At 39.1% G+C, this 21,413-nt stretch overlaps 1 protein-coding gene across 4 annotated transcripts in view; it reads right to left on the bottom strand.

Moving 5' to 3' along the window:
- The window catches only part of DENND5A (DENN domain containing 5A), a 111,223-nt gene that overhangs the window by 48,503 nt on the left and 41,307 nt on the right, over window positions 1-21,413 (bottom strand). For all 4 annotated transcript variants that reach the window (XM_057552522.1, XM_057552521.1, XM_057552519.1 and 1 more), the window contains 3 exons: window positions 21,145-21,254; window positions 18,803-19,460; window positions 8,796-8,983 (listed from right to left, as the gene is read on the bottom strand). In XM_057552522.1, the coding sequence (XP_057408505.1) occupies window positions 8,796-8,983; window positions 18,803-19,460; window positions 21,145-21,254 (956 nt within the window). The remainder of the gene's footprint in view (window positions 1-8,795; window positions 8,984-18,802; window positions 19,461-21,144; window positions 21,255-21,413) is intronic.

Here is a 21,413-nt window from a genome sequence, read left to right as displayed (position 1 = left end):
CAAATATAAAACAATGGGACTTCCCTGGTGGTCCAGTGGCTAAGACTCTGCGCTCCCAATGCAGGGGGCCGAGGTTCAATCCCTGGTCAGGGAACTAGATCCTGCATGTCGCAACCAAGAGTTCACATGCTGCAACTTAAAATCCCACATGCCGCAACTTAAAATCCCACATGCTGCAACTGAAGATCCCACATGCCTCAACGAAGATCCCGTGTACCACAACTAAGACCCGGCACAGCCAAATAGATAAATAAATATTTAAAAATAAATAAATAAAGTGGTTTTTTTAAATATATATATATAAAACAATAATCTATTGGAAAAGAACAGTCTTGAACAGACCCATTTATTGTGGATGAATTATTCAATAAATGTTTGGGGGACAAATGTACATTTAGAAATGTTAAAGTATAATACCATACTCAAAAATAAATTTGAGACAGACTGAAGATTTAAATATAAAAAATAAAGCCTCTTTATGTTTTAAAAAAGAATCTCTACCTTTTAGAGATACATACTAAATATATGATGACATAATAATGCTGTGTGAGATTTGCTTCAAAATAATCCAGTAGGGTAAATGGGAAAAGAATGGAGGATATAGAAAGAAGAGTGGCCATGAGTTGATGATTATCATGTAATGATGGATGCTAGTCTCTTTATTCTTACATGTGTTCAACATTTTCTATAACAAAAAGTGAAAAAATAAATACCCCCACAAAAGTATTAAAAGAAAATATAAAAGATTACTATTATGCCTTAGGGTAGAGTTAGACTTTCTAAACTTTATACAAGGCTAAAAAACATAAAGGTAAATACTGCCATAAAAAAAATTAAAGATAATCTGGGAAACAATAATTGTCATACCTAACATGTAAAAGGTTAACATCCAAAGAAATTATTGAGATAAAGATAATTTACCCAGCTGAAAAATGGAAACAGGTTATAAAAGGCAAACACAGAAGAAGTTTTGGTTAATTAACTTCAAATATATGAAAAGATGTTCAATTTCACTAATAAACCAAGAAATGCAAACAAAATATTTTTTACCTCCTGGGTTAGCAAAGATTTAAAAGATTTATAATGTCCAATGCTGGCAAAGTTACTAGGAAACAAACAACTCATACACTGTTATTGGGAATGTGAACTGAAAACTTTCTGGGAACAATCTTAAAGAACTTTTTTTTTTTTTAACCAGTCCAACCCAAGAACTAGAAATTACCAATATTTTTATCTACTTATGTACTCCTCCCCAATCCCATCCCCCAACCTACACAGTCCCACCCCCATGTAATCACTATCCTGAATTCTGTTTATTATCTTTTTGCCTTTTGTTTTTTAATTTATCACATATGTATAGTACATGCCTTTAAATTTTTGCTTGTTCTTGAATTTTATAAAAGGATTATTGTTCTTTACACAGTCTTGTGGCACTATTTTTCTTCACTGAACATTAAGTTACTAAGATTCAGCCATTTTGTTGTATGTAGCTACCCATTATTCATTTTCACTCTTGTATAATATTCCACTATGTGGATATACTACAATTTATTCATCAATTTTCCCATCAAAAGGCATTTGACTTGCTTCCTGTTTATTGTTTTTACATTGTTATACATGTTTTCTTGGACATGTGTGCAAGATCTTCTCTTGGGTATATCCTAGGAGTGGAACTGCTACGTTGTGAGGTATGCATATGTTCAATTTTATAAGGCCTAGCTGTGTTCCAAAGTGGTTATAACAATTTACATTTTTACCAACAATCTAAAGTGATCCTACTGATCCAAATATTTCCAAAACTTGGTATCATCAGATTTCTTAATATTACCACTTTAGTGGGTACATTTATTTACACTTTCCTGATTGCTAGTGAAGAAATGTGTATTTTTTGTGCAATCCCTCTTCATGTCTTTAGCCCATTTTTCTATTGGGATGCTTATCTTCTTACTGATTTGTAGGAGTTCTTTATAACCTCCTGATGCTAACTCTTCATAGGTTATGTGTCCTACACATATCTTCTCCTAGTTTTTATTTTTTCATTTTAAGATGTCTTTTTCTTAATTAAAAAAATCAAAGTTATCAATCTTTTATTTTATGGAAAGTGCTTTCTTCATCTTGTTTACAAAGTCCCTACCTACCCAGAGGTCAAAAAGGTATTTATTAATATTTTCTTCGAGAAGATTTAAATTTTTCTTTTTGACATTTAACTGCTTAATCCGTCTCAAGTTGATTTTGTTATGGCATTGGGTAGGAATCTTTCTTCACTTTTTTTCCCTAGGGACAAGCAATTTTTCCAGCTCTGTTATTAAAAAGTTCTTTGGCATGGTATGTTTATTATATATCAAAATACTGTTCCACTGATCCGGCTGTTTATCGCTGTACCAGTAAGTCTTGTATTCTAAGAGGCAGGAGGACCATATAGTAAATCCAGATTAATATAACTATTCCACAAACTCTCAATCTATTAAAACTGCATGTTTTAACATGTCCATGTATGCGTTCATTCAACACACATTTGCTGAGTGCATAAATTACTCCATTTACAAATCTATAACTAATAAAGAGAACTTTCCCATATCCAAGATTCAAAAATTAGAAGAATCACTTTAAATTTCACCTTCGAGAGTTCCTCCACTAGACAACAACTTTAAACCCATCCTTGTTAAAGAGACAATAAATGTTTAACACCTAAAAATAACACCTATTTTTTTTTATTCCTCTAAGATTTTAAAATTATAAGTGCCTTCAGGTCAAGCAATTAAAAAATATAGTAAAGACAGAATTAAATCATCTAGTCATGAAGCTCACCTGCCTCATAAGCCTGTCCATAGAGCTAACAGAAGAAAAGCACTGTGACCCACCAGAAGCACACAGTGCAATCATTTATCCTCTTGGTCCTCCTCTCTTTAGAGGAAAAAACCAGTTTGTCCAATAGGAAACATAAAGGCAGCTAAATACAACTATAACCACTCGACAATGCTTGGCTGGCTTTTCTCCCACTGTTATTGACCAAACACAGAATGTCTGTAAAGAACTTTATAAACTCCAAATGCTGTATCCACATATTGTAGATACTCCTAGATAGAGGTGGCCAGAGGAAAGAAAGCAGCTCAGGCACACTTCAGAGATTAAGATAGAAGCCTCTGATACACTACTAGCCATTCTTTGCAGAGTTGGGCTGAAGCAGGTAGGGATAAGAAGGCAAAATGAAAAGGGGGCCATTCAATTACTAGACTCATACAACAGCCTCAAGCTTTCTCCTCTCAGTACTCAGAGGGCTCTGGCAAACAGAAGTAACTTGCAAACCTACCTCAAACCCCTCATGCTCCCCCTTCCTCACCTGAAAAGAGGCCAACTCCTGCAAAACAGCTTGGGGGACAAGAAGCAACCTGGAAGGGGCACTGAACCCAAGTGATCAGTCTTCCTCAGTTAACCTCCTGTCTCGTCGGGAGAGGCCATGGGAAGACTTAGCTACTCTGGGGTAGTGATCACGTGGATATCCCAAACCACAAAAAGTTTCCCAAATCCCTTCCTGCAAAAGGTCACAATGGCCCTTCCCAGCCCTGAGTTCCTACCACCAAATCACAGACAGCCTCACTTGCTAGTCTATTTTCAAGTTATTCACTGAAGGGGAGCTCAACAGATAACTGGGGAAAAGCTATTGAAAAAGTATCCGGAGAAAGGAGAAAAAAAAAAGTAGGAAAGAAAGAGAGGCCCAAGATAGAAAGAAGTAACACCCCCTTCCCCTGACATAGCTGTGGAAGAACTGCCTCCTTCCTGTGCTCAGACAATGAAACCCAAAAGAGAAGCACAGGACAAAGAATGCCTCACAAAGGCAGCTCAGCACTCTCACTTGCTCAGGGCCAGCTGAGCTCATGTGTTGGGGTAAAAAGAAACAAAGGGCTTTTCACAGACTTTTGATGCCCAAAGATAGGGCAGCAACTGATGAATTTTGACTTGGGGGGTTAGAGAATGTACACTCTCCATGTCTCTGGAGAAAGTCCCTTTTATAAGTCTAATGTGCCCCCACCCCACTACCCTGATGGTGCCCACCTGCAAAGGCCCAAGTGCATTTCCCAGCCTCAATGCTTCCTTCTAGCAGCGTAAAGATACCACAGGACAGCCACCAAAATGTTGAAAGTAGTTATCTCTGGGTGGTAAAATCTGAGGTAACTTTTACTTTATACTTTTGTGCATTGTTAGAATTTTTAACTATAAATGTATCATTTCTGAGACATCCCAAAGCTGTCTTTCAGAGATATTATCACGCTCCATTCATTATGTGTACCTTTCATGGTGCTTTACTCCTTGAGAAAGCCAGTCTTTCGCACCAGCCTGAAGTTTTCCATGGGGACTGCACAGACTCAGATATCCCAGAGGTTATCTGCTAAAAATCAAGTTAGAAAATATCCAGCTACGTAACTGTCTGCACAAGTACGTGAACTTCAGAGGAACAGGCTGGATGAAGTGGGACTCTGAAACCCTAGAACTCCTTATGAAATACACACAGGTATTCTACAATCCCACTGTCACCACTCCTTCTCAAGTAGACCACAAGGAGAAGTAGAGTACAAAACATGCAGCAATGGTGGAGGCTGCAAAAGTGGAGAATCCAATATCCCAGAACAGAGTGAAATTTTGGGTTTCTCAAACAACCCACAGTTTCTCAGTCCTGTTAAGAAAACTGCTGGTCTCCCAGCAGCCTCTTCACACACCCACAAACATGAAGCACACACAAAATGATGCTGAGAAAGCCTACAGGAAATAGAACTTGCCCCAAGCATACAGCAAACTGATGCCAAAGATGAAAATAAAACAGAAATCTGGCTTCTTGCCTAGTGACCTATTTATCAGATTATGCATGCCTCTTCGGCTTTCTACCTTCAATCATTTTTTACCGTTCTTCTTTTTTTTTTTTAACATCTTTATTGGAGTATAATTGCTTTACAATGGTGTGATGGTTTCTGCTTTATAACAAAGTGAATCAGCTATACATATACATATAACCCCATGTCTCCTCACTCTTGCACCTCCCCTCCCACCCCCCTCTGAGCTGATCTCCCTGTGCTATGTGGCTGCTTTCCCCTAGCTATCTATTTTACATTTGTTAGTATATATGTGTCGATGCCATTCTCTCACTTCGTCCAGCTTACCCTTCCCCCTCCCCGTGTCCTCAAGTCCATTCTCTATGTCTGTGTCTTTATTCCCGTCTTGCCCCTAGGTTCTTCATGACATTTTTTTGTTTTTGTTTTTTAGATTCCATATATATGTGTTAGCATACGGTATTTGTTTTACTCTTTCTGACTTCACTCTGTATGACAGACTCTAGGTCCATCCACCTCACTACAAATAACTCAATTTCGTTTCTTTTTATGGCTGAGTAATATTCCATTGGATATATGTGCCACATCTTCTTTATCCATTCATCTGTCGATGGACACTTAGGTTGCTTCCATGTCCAGACTGTCGTCAATAGAGCTGCAATGAACATTTTTACTGTTATTCTTATTTTGACTTTTACAAAATGATAATTAGGTTTACCAGAAGGAGGTGTCAGTATTAAATATGCAATCATTTAAAGCAACAACTAAAAGCTCCCCATTCTCCAATCTTTGATATCTAGTCTTTATGCATATTTATCAGTAGACAAATACATATAAAAACCCAGTACCCCAAAACTCAATGGTTTTCTCCATCATTGTGAAAGGAAAGTCAAAATGGAGTCAGTATTTCTAAGAGAGATCTCTAAAATGGAGCCGGGAAGCCATTAAGGAAGTACGATGTTTGCATGACTCAGCCTGGATGGAATCTGACCTTTTGACCTGATGAAGAACAGAACACCAGAACACCTGCCAGAAACTCAAGATACTAATCAGACCTTTAACCTAAAACAATTCGTGACAGTCTATATACTTATAAGACCCCTACCCTAAAATAACCTGTGATTTCTTAAGGACAAATATTTTGACTCGCATCAGAGTCGATCACAACTCTCACCAGGGCAACTTTTAACAACCTCATGGTTTTTGTCTTTATAAGCCCCTGACTCTTTCTCTTCCTCGGAATACTCTTTTTTTTTTTTTTTTTAATGAGATTGTTACAAATTTAGGCTTTCAGACATCTTCAGTTTTTTTTTTTTTTTTTTTAATTTTATTTATTTATTTATTTATTTATTTATTTTTGGCTGTGCTGGGTCTTAGGTTCGTGTGAGGGCTTTCTCTAGTTGCGGCAAGTGGGGGCCACTCTTCATCGCGGTGCGCGGGCCTTTCACTATCGCGGCCCCTCCCGTTGCGGGGCACAGGCTCCAGACGCGCAGGCTCAGCAGCTGTGGCTCACGGGCCCAGCTGCTCCGTGGCATGTGGGATCTTCCCAGACCAGGGCTCGAACCCGTGTCTCCTGCATTAGCAGGCAGATTCTCAACCACTGCGCCACCAGGGAAGCCCCGGAATACTCTTTCAGGGTTAACTGAATCTGTGTCTTCCCAATTGCAGTTCTTAAGTCCCCAAATAAACTCTGTTCTTTTTGCAGCCTCCTGCATTTTTTTTAGTTGACATTATTTAGATCTTTTCTTCCTTAATTAATCTTGTCCCACCCCAAATAGCACAAAGCTCTATAGATTCAAAGGAGCAAAGGAGGCAGAAACGGAAAAAACTATAAGGAAGACATTCTGATTCTAAAACCAAAGGCGAGGGACTTCCCTGGTGGTCCAGTGGTTAAGAATCCACCTTCCGGGGCCTCGGGGCCTCCCTGGTGGCGCAGTGGTTAAGAATCCACCTGCCAATGCAAGGGACACGGGTTCGAGCCCTGGTCCGGGAAGATCCCACATGCCGCGGAGCAACTAAGCCCGTGCAGCACAACTACTGCGCCTGTACTCTAGAGCTCACGAGCCACAACTACTGAGCCCAGGTGCCACAACTACTGAGGCCCGCACACCTAGAGCCCGTGCTCCGCAACAGGAGAAGCCACCGCAATGGGAAGACCGCGTACAGTGGCGAGAGGTGGCCCCCGCTCGCCGCAGCTCGGGTGAGCCTGCGTGCAGCAACAAGGACCCAATGCAGCGAAAAGTAAGTACATAAAATAAATTTTAAAAAGAAAAAAAGAATCCACCTTCCAATGCAAGGGACGTGGTTCAATCCCTGGTTAGGGAACTAAGATCCTACATACTGCAGGGCAACAAAGCCCATGCGCTGCGACTACTGAGCCCACACGCTCCAGAGCCCATGCGCCACAACTAGAGAGCCCGCGTGCTGCAACTACTGAGCCCATGTGCCGCAACTAAGACCCAACGCAGCCAAATAAATAAATAAATAAAGATAAAAGCAAAGGAGAGAGAAAAAGAGATGCAATTGACTATAACTTAAATATTACGGGTATGATCTAATTATCAGGCATGTTCATCAAGATGGCTGCCCAGACATGCCCAACAATGTGAATGCTGCTTAGATCCAATTCCATGAGAACGGTCTCTTCTTTGGAGGTCCTCTTACTCTTATTCCTCAGCTATACATAAAAATCATCCCCCCAAAAATCATTGGTGGAAGGATGAGACAGAGTCCTGTTGATACCAGTGTGTGCATAGTCCAAAGTCTTCTTCCCAGGCCTTTCTATTGACTACGAAATTCAGAGTAGGGAAGGCCTTCCCCCAGCTAGTTTCATACAAGCCACAAAATGACCAAAAGAGGTAGACCAGTTCTCTTGGTAATTCTAGGAAAATAAAAAACAAAACAATCTTATTTCTCATGATGCTTTAAATCTATTTTAGAATAAAGTAGTAAATAAACAAATATTTTTTTAAATCAATTATTTTAGTATTTGAAACAATAGGAAAGAGGAGCAGGCCGTCCTCACAGCAAGGGAGGAGAAGCATTCTCTCAAGGCCTTCCTTATCGTGAGCAAGGAAAGTTTTCAAAGCTACATTCAGTACTACAAGAATCACTATGATCAGGTCAACTTTTACAGAGCAACTGTGGCCTATAAAACAAAACCACTGATTTATTAATACATGTCTGGCTACTAAAGCAGTTATAAAATTATATTATGTGGAACTTCTTTAAAAAATAGGGGGTAGAAAGTACAGAAGTAAGATACAATTTAAATGTATGATAACTGTTAAAGCTAAGTATTGAAAACACAGAGATTCACTATGCTACTCCTCTGTGTAAGTTTAAACTTTTACATAATAAAAAGATTTTCTTAAAAATATGTAAACTAGGTGCTTCCCTGGTGGCGCAGTGGTTGAGAGTCTGCCTGCCGGTGCAGGGGACACGGGTTCGAGCCCTGGTCTGGGAAGATCCCACATGCCGCGGAGCAGCTGGGCCTGTGAGCCACGGCTGCTGAGCCTGCGCGTCTGGAGCTTGTGCTCCGCAACGGGAGAGGCCGCGATAGTGAGAGGCCCGCGCACAGCGATGAAGAGTGGCCCCCGTTTGCCGCAGCTGGGGAAAGCCCTCGCACAGAAACGAAGACCCAACACAGCCAAAAATAAATAAATAAATAATAATTTAAAAAAAAAATATATATGTAAACTATCATGTTTGAAAAAGGCAGTTCACAATAGTATAAACAGAGATTATTATAAAAGTATGTCAGGTGATAAAGGAAACAAGTGTTTCTGGAATTATATAAGTTGAGCTAAATGTTCATTGTTTTTACTTTTTTCCTGGAAAGTTGTTTGTGTTCCCCAAAATAAAAGAAAATAAACTTGGTGATACCACCCTGGGCTCATCCCAAAGCCCTTCTCTCCCAAATCCTGTATCAGGGCCACAGGCACCAGCACCCAAGCTCCACGTTTTTCTTACCTCTTGAGGCAGCTCCAGTTTTGACCGGTCATCCAGGCCATTGGAATGCAAGCCCATCAGGTATGGCACAGGAGCATCTAAGAAATGTAGGAGAGAAGCTGGGAGAATAGGAACATAGACATGCTGCCACTGGAAAGGAAACAGGAGAGCTGTAATTGTCTCCGCCACAGTCATCAGTCTCTGGTAATCTAGGTAAAACAAAACAAAACAAAACAAAACCAGTCAAAAACAAGGTACTTGCTTCTCAAATAGTAAGTTAAAATCTTCAACACAATTTCACATTTAGAAAGGAACAGGATAAACTTCAGCAGGGGTATGCTCAGAGTATGATTCCCTTGTGGGTATCAGAGAGACAACCCAGAGACCTCAATGGACCACAAGCTGAAGTATACCCCCTCCCACACAGGTCCATGTTAGTAATAAAATTTAATATAGAAATACAATTTAAAAAAAAAGAAATACAATAGGAATCATAAATAGCACCTTGCTCCAAATACTAAACCAGAATGTTAAGTAGATTCTCTTCAGTAGAAGGAGAATGGGGAAGTGGAACAAAAAGAAAAGGAACAGTGGTCCAGTCTCTGTTCGGCATGAATGTCAAAAGACCTCATTTACCACTCACATGTCTGCATTCTACAAGGAGCTGATGTGAACTTTGCCTTCAAGATCAAGCCCAAAGAACCTTCAAGCATGCAGAGGCTGGTTTTCCACACTAGCCAAGTCTGCCTTCCACCTGGCAACCTTTCTTGAATGGTAACAGCATGAAAGTGTCATTTTAACACTTTGATCAAAAGCTCCCCAAGAACCTGAAAGACCCAGAAGATTGACTTTCATTACTCAAAACTCTTATTCTAGGTCAGAGAGCGTATCTTGGAAGAGAAGCTTGTGCTCAAAGTTTAGCTTTTCTTCAGAATGCAATTTCTAGACTTGTTTTATTTTTAAAATGAGTAAAAAATACATCGGCAAAGCCAGTACAATAGATTGAAATTTAACACATTACTATTTACAAATGGTATGATGGTTTCAGGCACTTAAAGACAAAGTAGGAACATCAATTTTAAAATCATATGAGTAATATCCTCCTGGAATGGCTGATTTCAAATGAGTTTTCACAGGAGTTACACAGTTTTATGCACTGAAAACTCAGCCCACCATTTAAGCAAGTCCCAGCTTGGTTCATAAAGGAGTAATAAGTAACAAAAAGCTTTCCAGAAAATGAAGAAGAATGAGTAGGAAGTGAGCAGAAGCTGATATTTATCAACTGGGTTTTAGCAAAGCATCCTGTGTGCTCACCAATAAAACTTTGGAGCAGCTTACCACTTTGCTCCTGGCTAAGCATGACCTGGAAATAGTTTTCTTTTTTAACTAGTAATGCAAATAAATAAAAATTGATGACTAAAACTTCATCATCTCAAACATTTTGAGTACACTCTAAGGAAGTGCCTCATGCTTCTTCGGGGAAAGCTAAGGCGTTTGATAGATAATAGATAAGTGATGTAAAACAATCAGTGGGTAAAACTGAGCTCAGAGATTTGGTCATCAATAATGATTTTTTTAAAAATACAACTCATTTAGCAGAAGGACAAAAGAGCACAAGCTTTTCGTATTCACTAAAATCAGGAACAGACTGATAAGAGTTCAAGAAGAAAGTCGATCTCATTTTTCACTGTGCCCTACAAAGCACTGCCATTCCCATATTAAAGACTATTTGGTGAGGACCCTCTCCCAACTGAAGCAACAACAAAAATATTTCCCAAATTACAAAAAAAAAAAAAAACTCTTTCAAGGATTAAATAGTTAATCTATATAGCCTTTCAGAGAAAGTATTTACTCCAACGTGAGAGTAAGCAACAACTGAGGAACAAAATTTAGGCCACTGCAAGTTCTATCTTCGGCCTCTTCTGAGATACCTCAGTTCCATGGGGCACCTGTACAACTTGGCTTGTTATCTTTCTGCTGAAATCTTCCTGCTCTATGATTATTCTAACAATTATTATTATGAAGAATTCTAATAATTCTCTAGGTGAGGCCTCAGTTTTTGTATCTTTCACCTCTCTTTTCTAGATATGAATGCCTGTAAATAATCTACTAAGAGCAATAATCTTGAGAATCTCAGACATGATAAGAATATACTTTAAAATTCAAACTTAAGATGATCAAAAGAATGTAAGGGTGTGGGAGAAAACCTCCAAGAGATATTTAAAGCTGAAGGTCCAGTCTTACTGTGTCCCAACACTGGCTCTTAAACACATATTTTGAATAAATATTACACTGAATAATTTCTCCCCCCGTTTCAGTGTACACACACATATAGACACACACCATTTCTGGCTTTTTTTTAAAAAGGTAGGAAGGAGCAAGGCCTTTTCAATCATGTGAAAACCAAAAAGCTGCTTCTTTTACCGAAAGTCAATAAAGCAGGTGCCACTCCTTTACGTGGCTGGCATTCCTGACAGGTCTGCTCAGAGACAAGAACATCTCATAGGGGGCCAACAGACACTCTGAGTAAAGGAGTCCCTGAAATGCCTTCCTCATGAGGCTTCCTGGACACTGGACTACTCCTTATAGTGTACCTAGTTACAGTGTCAGGGAACATCTATCTACTCTCTAACCATGAAACAGGGCACGCTAAAGTCTGAAGGAAGGGGCTTCCTCTGCTCCATAAAAGCAGGTTTTTCAATAGCACAGACATCTAGTTCTGGTTTTTCCCTACTCTTCAGGATGAGTCTAATCCAGTATCTGAAGCTCAGCCCGCTTATTTCTGCTAGAGTGGGTAACTTTATTCGCCTCAGATTGAAATCCCTGAAGAATTCCCTGTGATGCACTTGAAAGTGTGCGATTCTTAGAAACAAAACACTTTAGGGGATGAGAAATAATCTCCTCTTTGAAGGCTAAACTGCTTTCCGTTTACATGGTTTGGTTTTACAGATACTAGAAACTTGGAATTTTATGGCCTCTCTGGTCTGAGTTGTGGGTTTCTTTCTCCCTACATTTTTGTATTTTAAAAAAGCAACAACCCACCTTGAAGGGTGGCCTAATAAACCATGCCTCCGGGATCCATCCACCCGTGGTACCCACACTAGGATGCTGACCTCCAAGAGCTGTAAGCAACAGCACAAAATCCATTGCTACACACCAGTACAAACGATAAAATCAGTACCTCCTTTTGCCATTGCCTGTCTCTGTGCTCATCATTCCAAGAAGGTGAAACTAATAAATAGGAAACAGCTGAAGGTCATCTGCATCCAAAGAGTTTTAGCCAATCAAAATCAACTGGAAACACTTTAGCTCGAGGCAACTCTCTGGGTTTTCTCACAGCTCCCATAATGCTGTAATGAGCAATTACTTTTAACAAAAGGAGATAATGCAAAGCATACTGGGATTACAACCACTTCTGAGTGGTGAACAGAGAATAATCAGCACATTCTTATGACTTCTCTCTGTGCAGAGAAAGACATTAGACTTGGGATCACTTTACAGATAAGTTCACTCCTAAAACAAACTACAGGGAAGTCCCTGCAAATCAGAAATTGAATTTGAAACTGTCCTTGCATACTCACACTTCTGTGAAAATTGTATGAACAAGGATGTTTCTCATGCAGTCTTTGTTCTTAGGAAACAACCAAATCTATGTCCTGATATCTCCAAGATGAATTATTAAATGAAAGAAGGTATAAAACAATGATTAGTATGCTCCCATCTGTGTTGTTTTTAAAAGGTATACATGCTGTATATGCATGTCTATGTCTGGAAGGAAACAGGAAACAGTGATAAGTCTTAACACGTCACTGTACATACACCCTTTTGTAATACTTTAAATTTCTACCATATGACTGAAATGCTTATTTTCCGTTTTACTTTAATATACCATATGTATATCAAAATGTATATAATTTAAAGAATATTATAATTAATACATGTGCAACACAACATTAAAAATAGTGCATTATATAAAAGTATTCAGGAGGAGGGAATGAAAAAAAATCAAGAGATTATTTCACAAGGGTAGGATTTTAGATCAAAAAGAAAGGGAAACAGGGACTTCCCTGGTAGCGCAGTGGTTAAGAATCCGCCTGCCAATGCACAGGACATGGGTTCGATCCCTGGTCCAGGAAGACCCCACATGCTGTGGAGCAACTAAGCCCATGCGCCGCAACTACTGAAGCCCGCATGCCTAGAGCCCATGCTCCACAACAAGAGAAGCCACCGCAATGAGAAGCCCGCGCATCACAATGAAGACTAGCCCCTGCTCACCATGACTAGAGAAAGCCCACACAGCCAAAAAAACAAAGAAGAAAGGGAAACATTCAATTCTCTCTGCACTGTTTTTCCACACATTATTTATTTGTTTTAAAAAACTATTATTTTCATTAGGGATGCACAAGAAACTTGATCTCTGGCTACCACAGGAAGGAGAGAGGAAGGAGATTTCATTTTATTCCCTTTAAAATTGTTTTGATTGCATGCCTTGAGTTTGCATTACTTTTGCAAAAAAAAAACCCAGAAACTAATGTAAGTTCATGTATAAGATAAGCTACAAGGATACATTGTACAACACGGGGAATATAGTCAATATTTTATAATATGTATAAATGGAGTATAACCTTGAAAAATTGTGAATCACTATATTGTACACCTGTAACTTATATACTATTGTACATCAACTATACTTCAATTAAAAAATTAATTAAAAAAAAACTAATGTATGCATTTGTTTCCAAGCTTGTCTGCACTAGTTGAACTTATTACTGGGTTGTATAATTTAACCAAATATTATGTAAATAAATGGTAAGATATGAGGGCAAAAAAAAGAACTGTTTCTCTGAAAACAAAATTAAATGCTTTAAAAAGACTCAGTAAAGCAAAGTCAATAAAAAATACAGCAATTGAATTAGGCATATCACTTAAGTGCAAAAAACTTGGGAAAACTAGCATCTACTATGGTTCTTTTGCAAGGTCCTTTAAAAGTTCTCGCTCCACTTTAAAAACTGGAAAACTCAGTGAATGAATTATGGGTGAGATTTATGCAAGAGAAACAATGCAGACCCCTGATTAGTGGATCCATAATCAAAGAAAATGCACAGACACTTCATCAAAAGACTGGTGATTATACAGTCATATGGTTTAAATTAAAATGTTTAACGGAGGTATATATCCTTTTAGGATTCCCAAACTTAAGTGACTTTTTCAATTATCCAATTCACTACCCTACTAAAATCACATCAGATAAAGAACTTCTGCTCTCTATATAATTTTAAAACAACCACTAAAAAATATGCTATTTTAAAAAAAAAACTATCTCTATAGGGACCAAAGAACAAATATTATCCAGTAGTAAATAAAATGGTCTACACATATCTTAAAAAAAAGATTTTCCCTAAATAACACCTCTTTTCTATTCAGAAGAAAGGACATGTAGTGGGCAACACCAAGTCTGAGTGCTGATGGCATGTTTTTCGAGGGCCAGAGAGATTTCCATCCACATGAGTCCTCTGAATCATAAATAAAAATTACTTCAAGAAAACCAACCTAAATTGTTTCAAGTACTCTATTAACAATAGAGAGCACAATCTACATCCAATAAAAGGCAATCCACTCCATTTTAGCCTCAGCCATGCTCAGCAATGCCCAGGAGGTTTTCGGAAGAAGTCTTTTTTAACCATGCTAAGCATGACTTTTAGGTCCTGAGTTCAATTTGATTCTACACACAAACCTTCTCAACTGCCTTCAAACCTCTTAAAATTATTATGTATACAATAACCCATATTCTGGGAAATATAAGAAGGAGCACTGAAGGAGAAGATGTTACGTATCATATTTCTGGTTTTAATTCTCCTTTTCTCACCTTTAAACATCCCCAACTGCATCATAGGTATTAAAATGCCACCGCACATTTTAATACCCTATCTGGTTTGGTTTCTTCCTCTGTTCTGGTCTAAACCAGACAGTCTTCACTACACAACCAAGTCTCTGTTTCAAAGTACAGTTGACCTTTGAACAACAGGGGGGTTAGGGGTGCCTACCACCCACACAGTTTAAAACCCGCACATAACTTTATAGGCGGCCCTCTGTATCCACAGTTCCACATCCAAGGATTCAACCAACCATGGATCATGTAGTCCTATAGTACATATTTATTGAAAAAAATCCACATATAAGTGGATCCGTGCAGTTCAAACCCATGTTGTTCAAGGGTCAACTGTTTTGCCCAGCTCCAGTCAAGAAACAGTAACTAAAAAAGCAACAAGAATTGTACAAGTCTATACTTCACCCAGAGACAGAAATCTGAAACATCATTATTTTAAACAAGTTACAAAGTAAAACCTCGGGAAGCACATTTTAGTCAACAGATGCTTTTGTTCAGTCTGCAGTGTTCAACAAGAATGTTGTTACCAACGTTTAAAAATCAAAAATTTCGGGCTTCCCTGGTGGCGCAGCGGTTGAGAATCTGCCTGCTAATGCAGGGGACACGGGTTCGAGCCCTGGTCTGGGAGGATCCCACATGCCACGGAGCAGCTGGGCCCGTGAGCCACAATTGCTGAGCCTGCGCGTCTGGAGCCTGTGCCCCGCGACGGGAGGGGCCGCGATAGAGAAAGGCCCGCGCACCGCGATGAAGAGCGGTCCCCGCACCGCGATGAAGAGTGGCCCCCGCTTGCCGCAACTGGAGAAAGCCCTCGCGCGAACCGAAGACCCAACACAGCCAAAAATAAATAAATAAATAAATAAATAAATAAGAAAATCCTTTAAAAAAAAAAAAAAAAAAAAAAAAAGAAAGAAGCTGGTTGAGGAAATTAACTTTTAAAAAAAAAAAAAAAAAAAAAATCAAAAATTTCACGTAAAAAATTTGGGTCCTCATGAAAAGTTGGAAGACCTAGTAACATTAGGCCAGCATTTCCACAAGGAATTAATTGGAGCTAACTAGTGGCTGTCCACTTTAGATGGGGTATATGCTCTTCAATTCAACATAGTCTCCATTACTTCACCTTCAGAATCCAACCATATCGTATCACTTCGCTGTTACCTCCCTAGTCAGAGACAACATAATCTCTCACTTAGATTGTTAAAATGGCCTCCTAACTAACATTATTCAGACTCTGCCCATGGACCAAATCTGGGACATTTGACCATCAAAATAATTAATCAAAAAATAATAATAATTAATCATAGTAATGGACTATATAACCTACTGAATAAAATAAAAATCTATGAGTCCATACAATAATAAACAAACAAGGGAGAATGAAATGTTCTTCCTCACAATAAAATGCAACCATCCTGGTAACTGGTTCAGACTAGAATCATCAATGGATGTTAAAGCTATTAGGCAAAATTTTGAAGAGAAACAGTATATTTACAGGGTTTCAAAGTATCTCCCCACAAATTACTTATTAATTACAAAGGGAAAAATGATAACTTTCCAGTTAAGAAACTCAGCAGACATCATCTTAACCAAGCGATCAAATTAACATTACCAAAAATGGGACAAATGAACACCATGTGCCTCCTATGATGATAAATAGACATTATGTGTCTCTTGATACAATGCACTGAGAGAACCACAACATCACTTCTGTGATATTGCAGCCAAAAATTTATAACCTGAATCTAGTCATGAGGAAACATCAGACAAACCCAAATTGAGGGACATTCTACAAAATACCTTGCCTGTACTCTTCAAAAACGTCAGTCATGAAAGACATGAGGAATTTACTACTAAAAGCAATGCATGTTACTGGACTAAATCCTGGACCAGGAATTTTTTTTTAAATTATCATTCACTTTTATGTGAAATGTAAAAAATAAAACAAACTAGAGATTATTAAAAAAAAGAGACTCACAGATATAGAGAACAAACAAGTGGTTACCAGAGGGGAGAAGGAAGAGGGGGAGGGGCAATATAGGGGTAGAGGATTAAGAGGTAAAAACTATTATGTATAAAATACGCCACAAGGGGGGCTTCCCTGGTGGCAGAGTGGTTGGGAATCCGCCTGCCAGTGCAGAGGACTCGAGTTCGGGCCCTGGTCCAGGAGGATCCCACATGCCGCGGAGCGGCTGGGCCCATGCGCCACAACTGCTGGGCCTGCGCTCTGGAGCCCGCAGGCCACGATTGCTGAAGCCTGCGTGCCGGGAGCCTGTGCTCCGCAGCGAGAGAGGCCACCACAGTGAGAGGCCCGCGCACCACAACGAAGAGTAGGCCCTGCTTGCCACAACCAGAGAAAGCCCGCGTGCAACAATGAAGACCCGACACAGCCAAAAATAAATAAATTTAAAATAAATAAATAAATAAATAAACTACGAGGATTTATTGTACAACACAGGGCAGCCAATATTTTATAATAACTATAAATGGAATATAACCTTTAAAAATTGTGAATCACTATGTTGTACACCTGAAACGTATAATATTGTGTATCAACCATACCTCAATTTTTAAAAATTCATCATAACAGACATTATTGGACAATGGTAAAACCTGAATACAGTATTGTTATTTTATCAATGTTAGATTTCCTAAATTTATTAATCATACTATGGTTATGTAAAAAAAATGTTCTTGTTCTTACGAAATAAAAGCTGAAGTATTAAGCAGCCAAGGAACATGGAGTCTACAATGACTCTCAATGGTTCAGTTATGTTCACACACATGCAGAGATACAGAGGGAATGACAAAACAAATGTGGCTAAATGTTAATAACTGGTGTACTGTGGGAGAGTGTACAAGAGTTCTTTGAACATTTCTTACAACTCTTCTATAAACTGGGAATTATTTCAAAACAAAAAGTCAAAAATCTTAAAACCTCCAATGACTAAGCATCTCAGAGTAACAAAGTCCTTACAATGGCCTACAGGACTCTGTACAATTTGGCCTCCTGTTAAGTCTCTAACACTATCTGCTACTATGCTCCTGCTCTCCAGGCTTCCTCAGTGTCCTTGAACATACCAATCACGTTTTTGTCTCACAACCTTTCTACTTCCTGTGCCCTTTGCCTGGAATACTTTTCCTACAGACATTAACATGAGTCGCTCACAGAGGCCTAACCTAATCACTCTATTAAAAATTGTAATTTCCCTTCCCCCAATACTATCTTCCTTCCTGTTTTATTTTTTTCCACAGACCTTATTACCACCTTACATACTATATATTTTATTTATTTATTTAGTCACCTCTCAAAAAAAAAAAAAGGGGGGGGTGGGAATTCCCTGGCAGTCCAGTGGTTAAGACTCGGTGCTTTCACTGCCAGGGCCCAGGTTCAATCCTTGCTCGGGGAACTAAGATCCCACAAGCCGTGAGGCCAAAAAAAAAAAAATCACCTCTCTTTCTCCACTAAAATATAAGTTCTATTATAGCAGGGATTTTTATCTATTTTGTCCACCCTGAATCTCTAGCCCCTAGAATAACTCCTGGCACACTGCAGATTCTCAATAAATATGTACTGAATGAATGAATTTTATGTTACTTATCTGGCTCCTTTAATAAACATTTGTTTCCTTCTGCTCTATTTTACTGTTTTGTCCAAATCTGCTGCTCACCATCACTTAACCTCTCACTTATAAAAACAATTCAGTTATAACAAACAAACAACAGAAAAAAGCAACACAACCTCGTTTTCTCAAATATATTTTTTCAAATATACGAAGGATCATCGTTACTGTCAGGCTGAGGAAGGGGCAGAAATAACTCTGCAGAGTGATAGAACAGAACTGATGGAAAGTCAGTTTCCCATGACCATCAACTCCTGCCTCCTCTTTTCAGCATCAATCAGACGTCAGGAGGCAGGGTTCCCCTCCCAGACTGGAGTGCCCAGCAAAAGGCCACGATGATAGCCAATTAGAAATGGTAGACCTCTCAGGTTCCATTAGTTTGCCATCCAGCACCTACCTGCAAAAGATCTGAGTTTTGCTCAAACTGTAACAGCCCGTGTCCTTTACAGTCAGCCCCACTGTATCTGATATGGAAAGAAGAGAGGCCCTATGAAGAGAGAGAGCTGTAGTAAGCACTGACTTACGCTGTGAGTAGAGCAGGATTTGAAACTCCAGAAGGGCACAAGTAAAAAGTTGAAACACATTCTCCACCCCAAGCAGTTCAAAGACCTCTTTGACAGGAAAGTCGAATAAGGGAAGCTCATTGGTACTTGGTCTCTGGCAGACAATTGGCCCATAGACCCCAGAAAACTTCAAGGACCGGCCAGGAGGTGGGAGTGGCACCTCGTAGAGTACATTGTATATGTAGCTCTCAAGGGGCAGTGGAGGGGGCTGAGGTGAAGTGACTGCCTGGTGAAGTTGTTCCAGCACACTCCGACATGCTTTCATGAAGGACATGGGCGTGATGAGGCAAATGCACTTAGAGACGTAGAGCGTATCCCGGCTAATGTCGTAGGAGTTGAAGCGCTGCAGCTTGGTCCCAGGAGTGCCTTCACCATCCTCCATGTCACTGTGGTCTTGGCCATCAGCAAGGGGAGCATGGAGAACATCATACTCAGCATTATGCATGTGGTAGAGGGTCTGCATTGCACTGCAGATCTGCTTGCTAGTCACCTCCTCATAAAATGTGAGAGAAAACCCAAATGTCCGAGAGCCATCCTCCCTTGTGATAATAAAGGCATGGAACTGAGGCTCCCTGGGATCAGCCTGGGTCTTGAATGCCAGCCCTTTGGGCATGCACAGCTGCAAAAGACACAAGGAAACAACTGGTGAGAACACTCACTGCTGATCCTCTTCTCAGAACACCATCACTACTTATTTACTTAAAGAGCACCTACTATGCTGGGTGTCTGGGATATAAGACCAACACAGCAAAATATCTGTCCTCAAGACCTCCCATTCTAAGACACACAAGTAACTAAAATTATAATGCATTTATCAAGGCTATACAGAAGTATACACAAAGTGCTAGAGGAATAAAGAACAAACAACTCAGTCTCAGCCTTCATCAGAAAAGGCTTCAGAGATGAGCTTATGCTAGGATTCATCAGGTAGATAAGAGAAAGAAGGGTATTTCAGGGGCATGAAGAAAATGCACAAAGGAGGTAAAAGAAAGCTTGGAGAATTTAGGTAGGTGGTTAAGCATGACAGCATGTATTAGGAGATGATGCTAGAAATATATCTAAAAACCAGACAGATGCAACTTCATACCTAAAAATAAACAAAGTTTTAGATTCTATCAGCTCACAAGATTCTGTCATCAATAAAATCTTCTCTTTTCATATAAAAAAAAAAGGGTGTTCATTTCATGTAATGCAAGGAGATGACATAATCAGGATAAAGATGCACTTTTTTCACTTTAACTCAGATGGGTTATATAAAGAAACTTGGGTAGCTAATCTAACTGACCTGAATCAATCAGTTTCCATTTTCCACTTTTCCACAAACCTGGCTATACAAAGGAACTACGAGGAGCCTGGGTTAACAAGTACAAGGAGCTACATTATGGTATATCCATTACCCTTGAACTTGACTTCTCAAAGCCTAAGTGTTTCTAGAATATAGTATGTTAAAAGGAAATAAGCACTGGACTAGGAGTCAAAAAACTTGAGGCTCTCTACAATTCAGTTTCCTCCCTTGTGAAATAAAGATAATACAGTTTACTCTGCGTACTTCACAGGGTTATTGTGTGCATCAAACAAGATCATCCTCAAAAAGCTATTAAAAAGTAACAGAGGCAGTACAAAGATATGGTTAAGAGCAGAGTTCTGGAACCAGACTATGGTATTTAAGCTTGCTCAACTGCTCGTTAGCCATATGACCTTGAACACATTACTTAACCTCTCTGGATCTTAGTTTCCTCACCCATAAAATATGTGTCTGTGTCTGTGTGTGTTTACTTAATATTATCTACATAAGGGGTATTGTGAGGATTAAATGAGTTAATTCATGTATATACTTATCACAGTGCCTAGCACAAGGTGAATACTCAACAAACATTAGCTTATTCATGGTAGTATTCATCTACAAATTTAAAATGCTGCCCTATCTAAAAGTATAATAAAACAAAAACACCCATTTCTGTCATATTACTCAGATATATATACAATACAGATGAAAACTGCTTTAAACCTCACTTATTGTGTAAAATCAATGCTATAAGCAACCAATAGCTCAATCTCACAAAAACAGTTCACTGACCCAGTACTATGTATTTGTCTGACTCAGCAGAAGCACCTTGTGACTTTTGGTATATCTGATATATTCCAAGTATTTGATATAGTGATCAAAATGCAGAATCACTAACAATATGCATATAAGAAGTTACTGATACTTGGTGGAACCACTGCTACCATAGTCTGAACTCACAATCCTACTGTGAATTACTCTGTAAATTATCTCACACCTGTAGCTAACAAATACTAACCATTCCCACTGCATCTTGGTCAAAGGGATTCCAGTCCACATTCTCAGGATATCGTGCAAGAACCTTAGACTTGAATGTTCGTCTCAATGGTGTCTGCTCAAAATTTTCTCCTGCAAGAAAAAGAATGAAGCAAGTCATCTCCACAAAGTCCCCTGAAACCACAGGTTATGAATATCTGAGCTTGGCAGTCCAGCAAAGTACAGAAATGAAGGCAAAAGGGTTAGTATGCCAACCATCTAAGAACAGGAAAGGTATTATAGTTATTAGAT

This window comes from Balaenoptera acutorostrata, chromosome 9 (genome assembly GCF_949987535.1).
Source record: "Balaenoptera acutorostrata chromosome 9, mBalAcu1.1, whole genome shotgun sequence".
Lineage (NCBI taxonomy): Eukaryota > Metazoa > Chordata > Mammalia > Artiodactyla > Balaenopteridae > Balaenoptera > Balaenoptera acutorostrata.
Note: the sequence above shows the minus strand (reverse complement) of the source record. Positions and strands in the feature narration are given on the sequence as shown.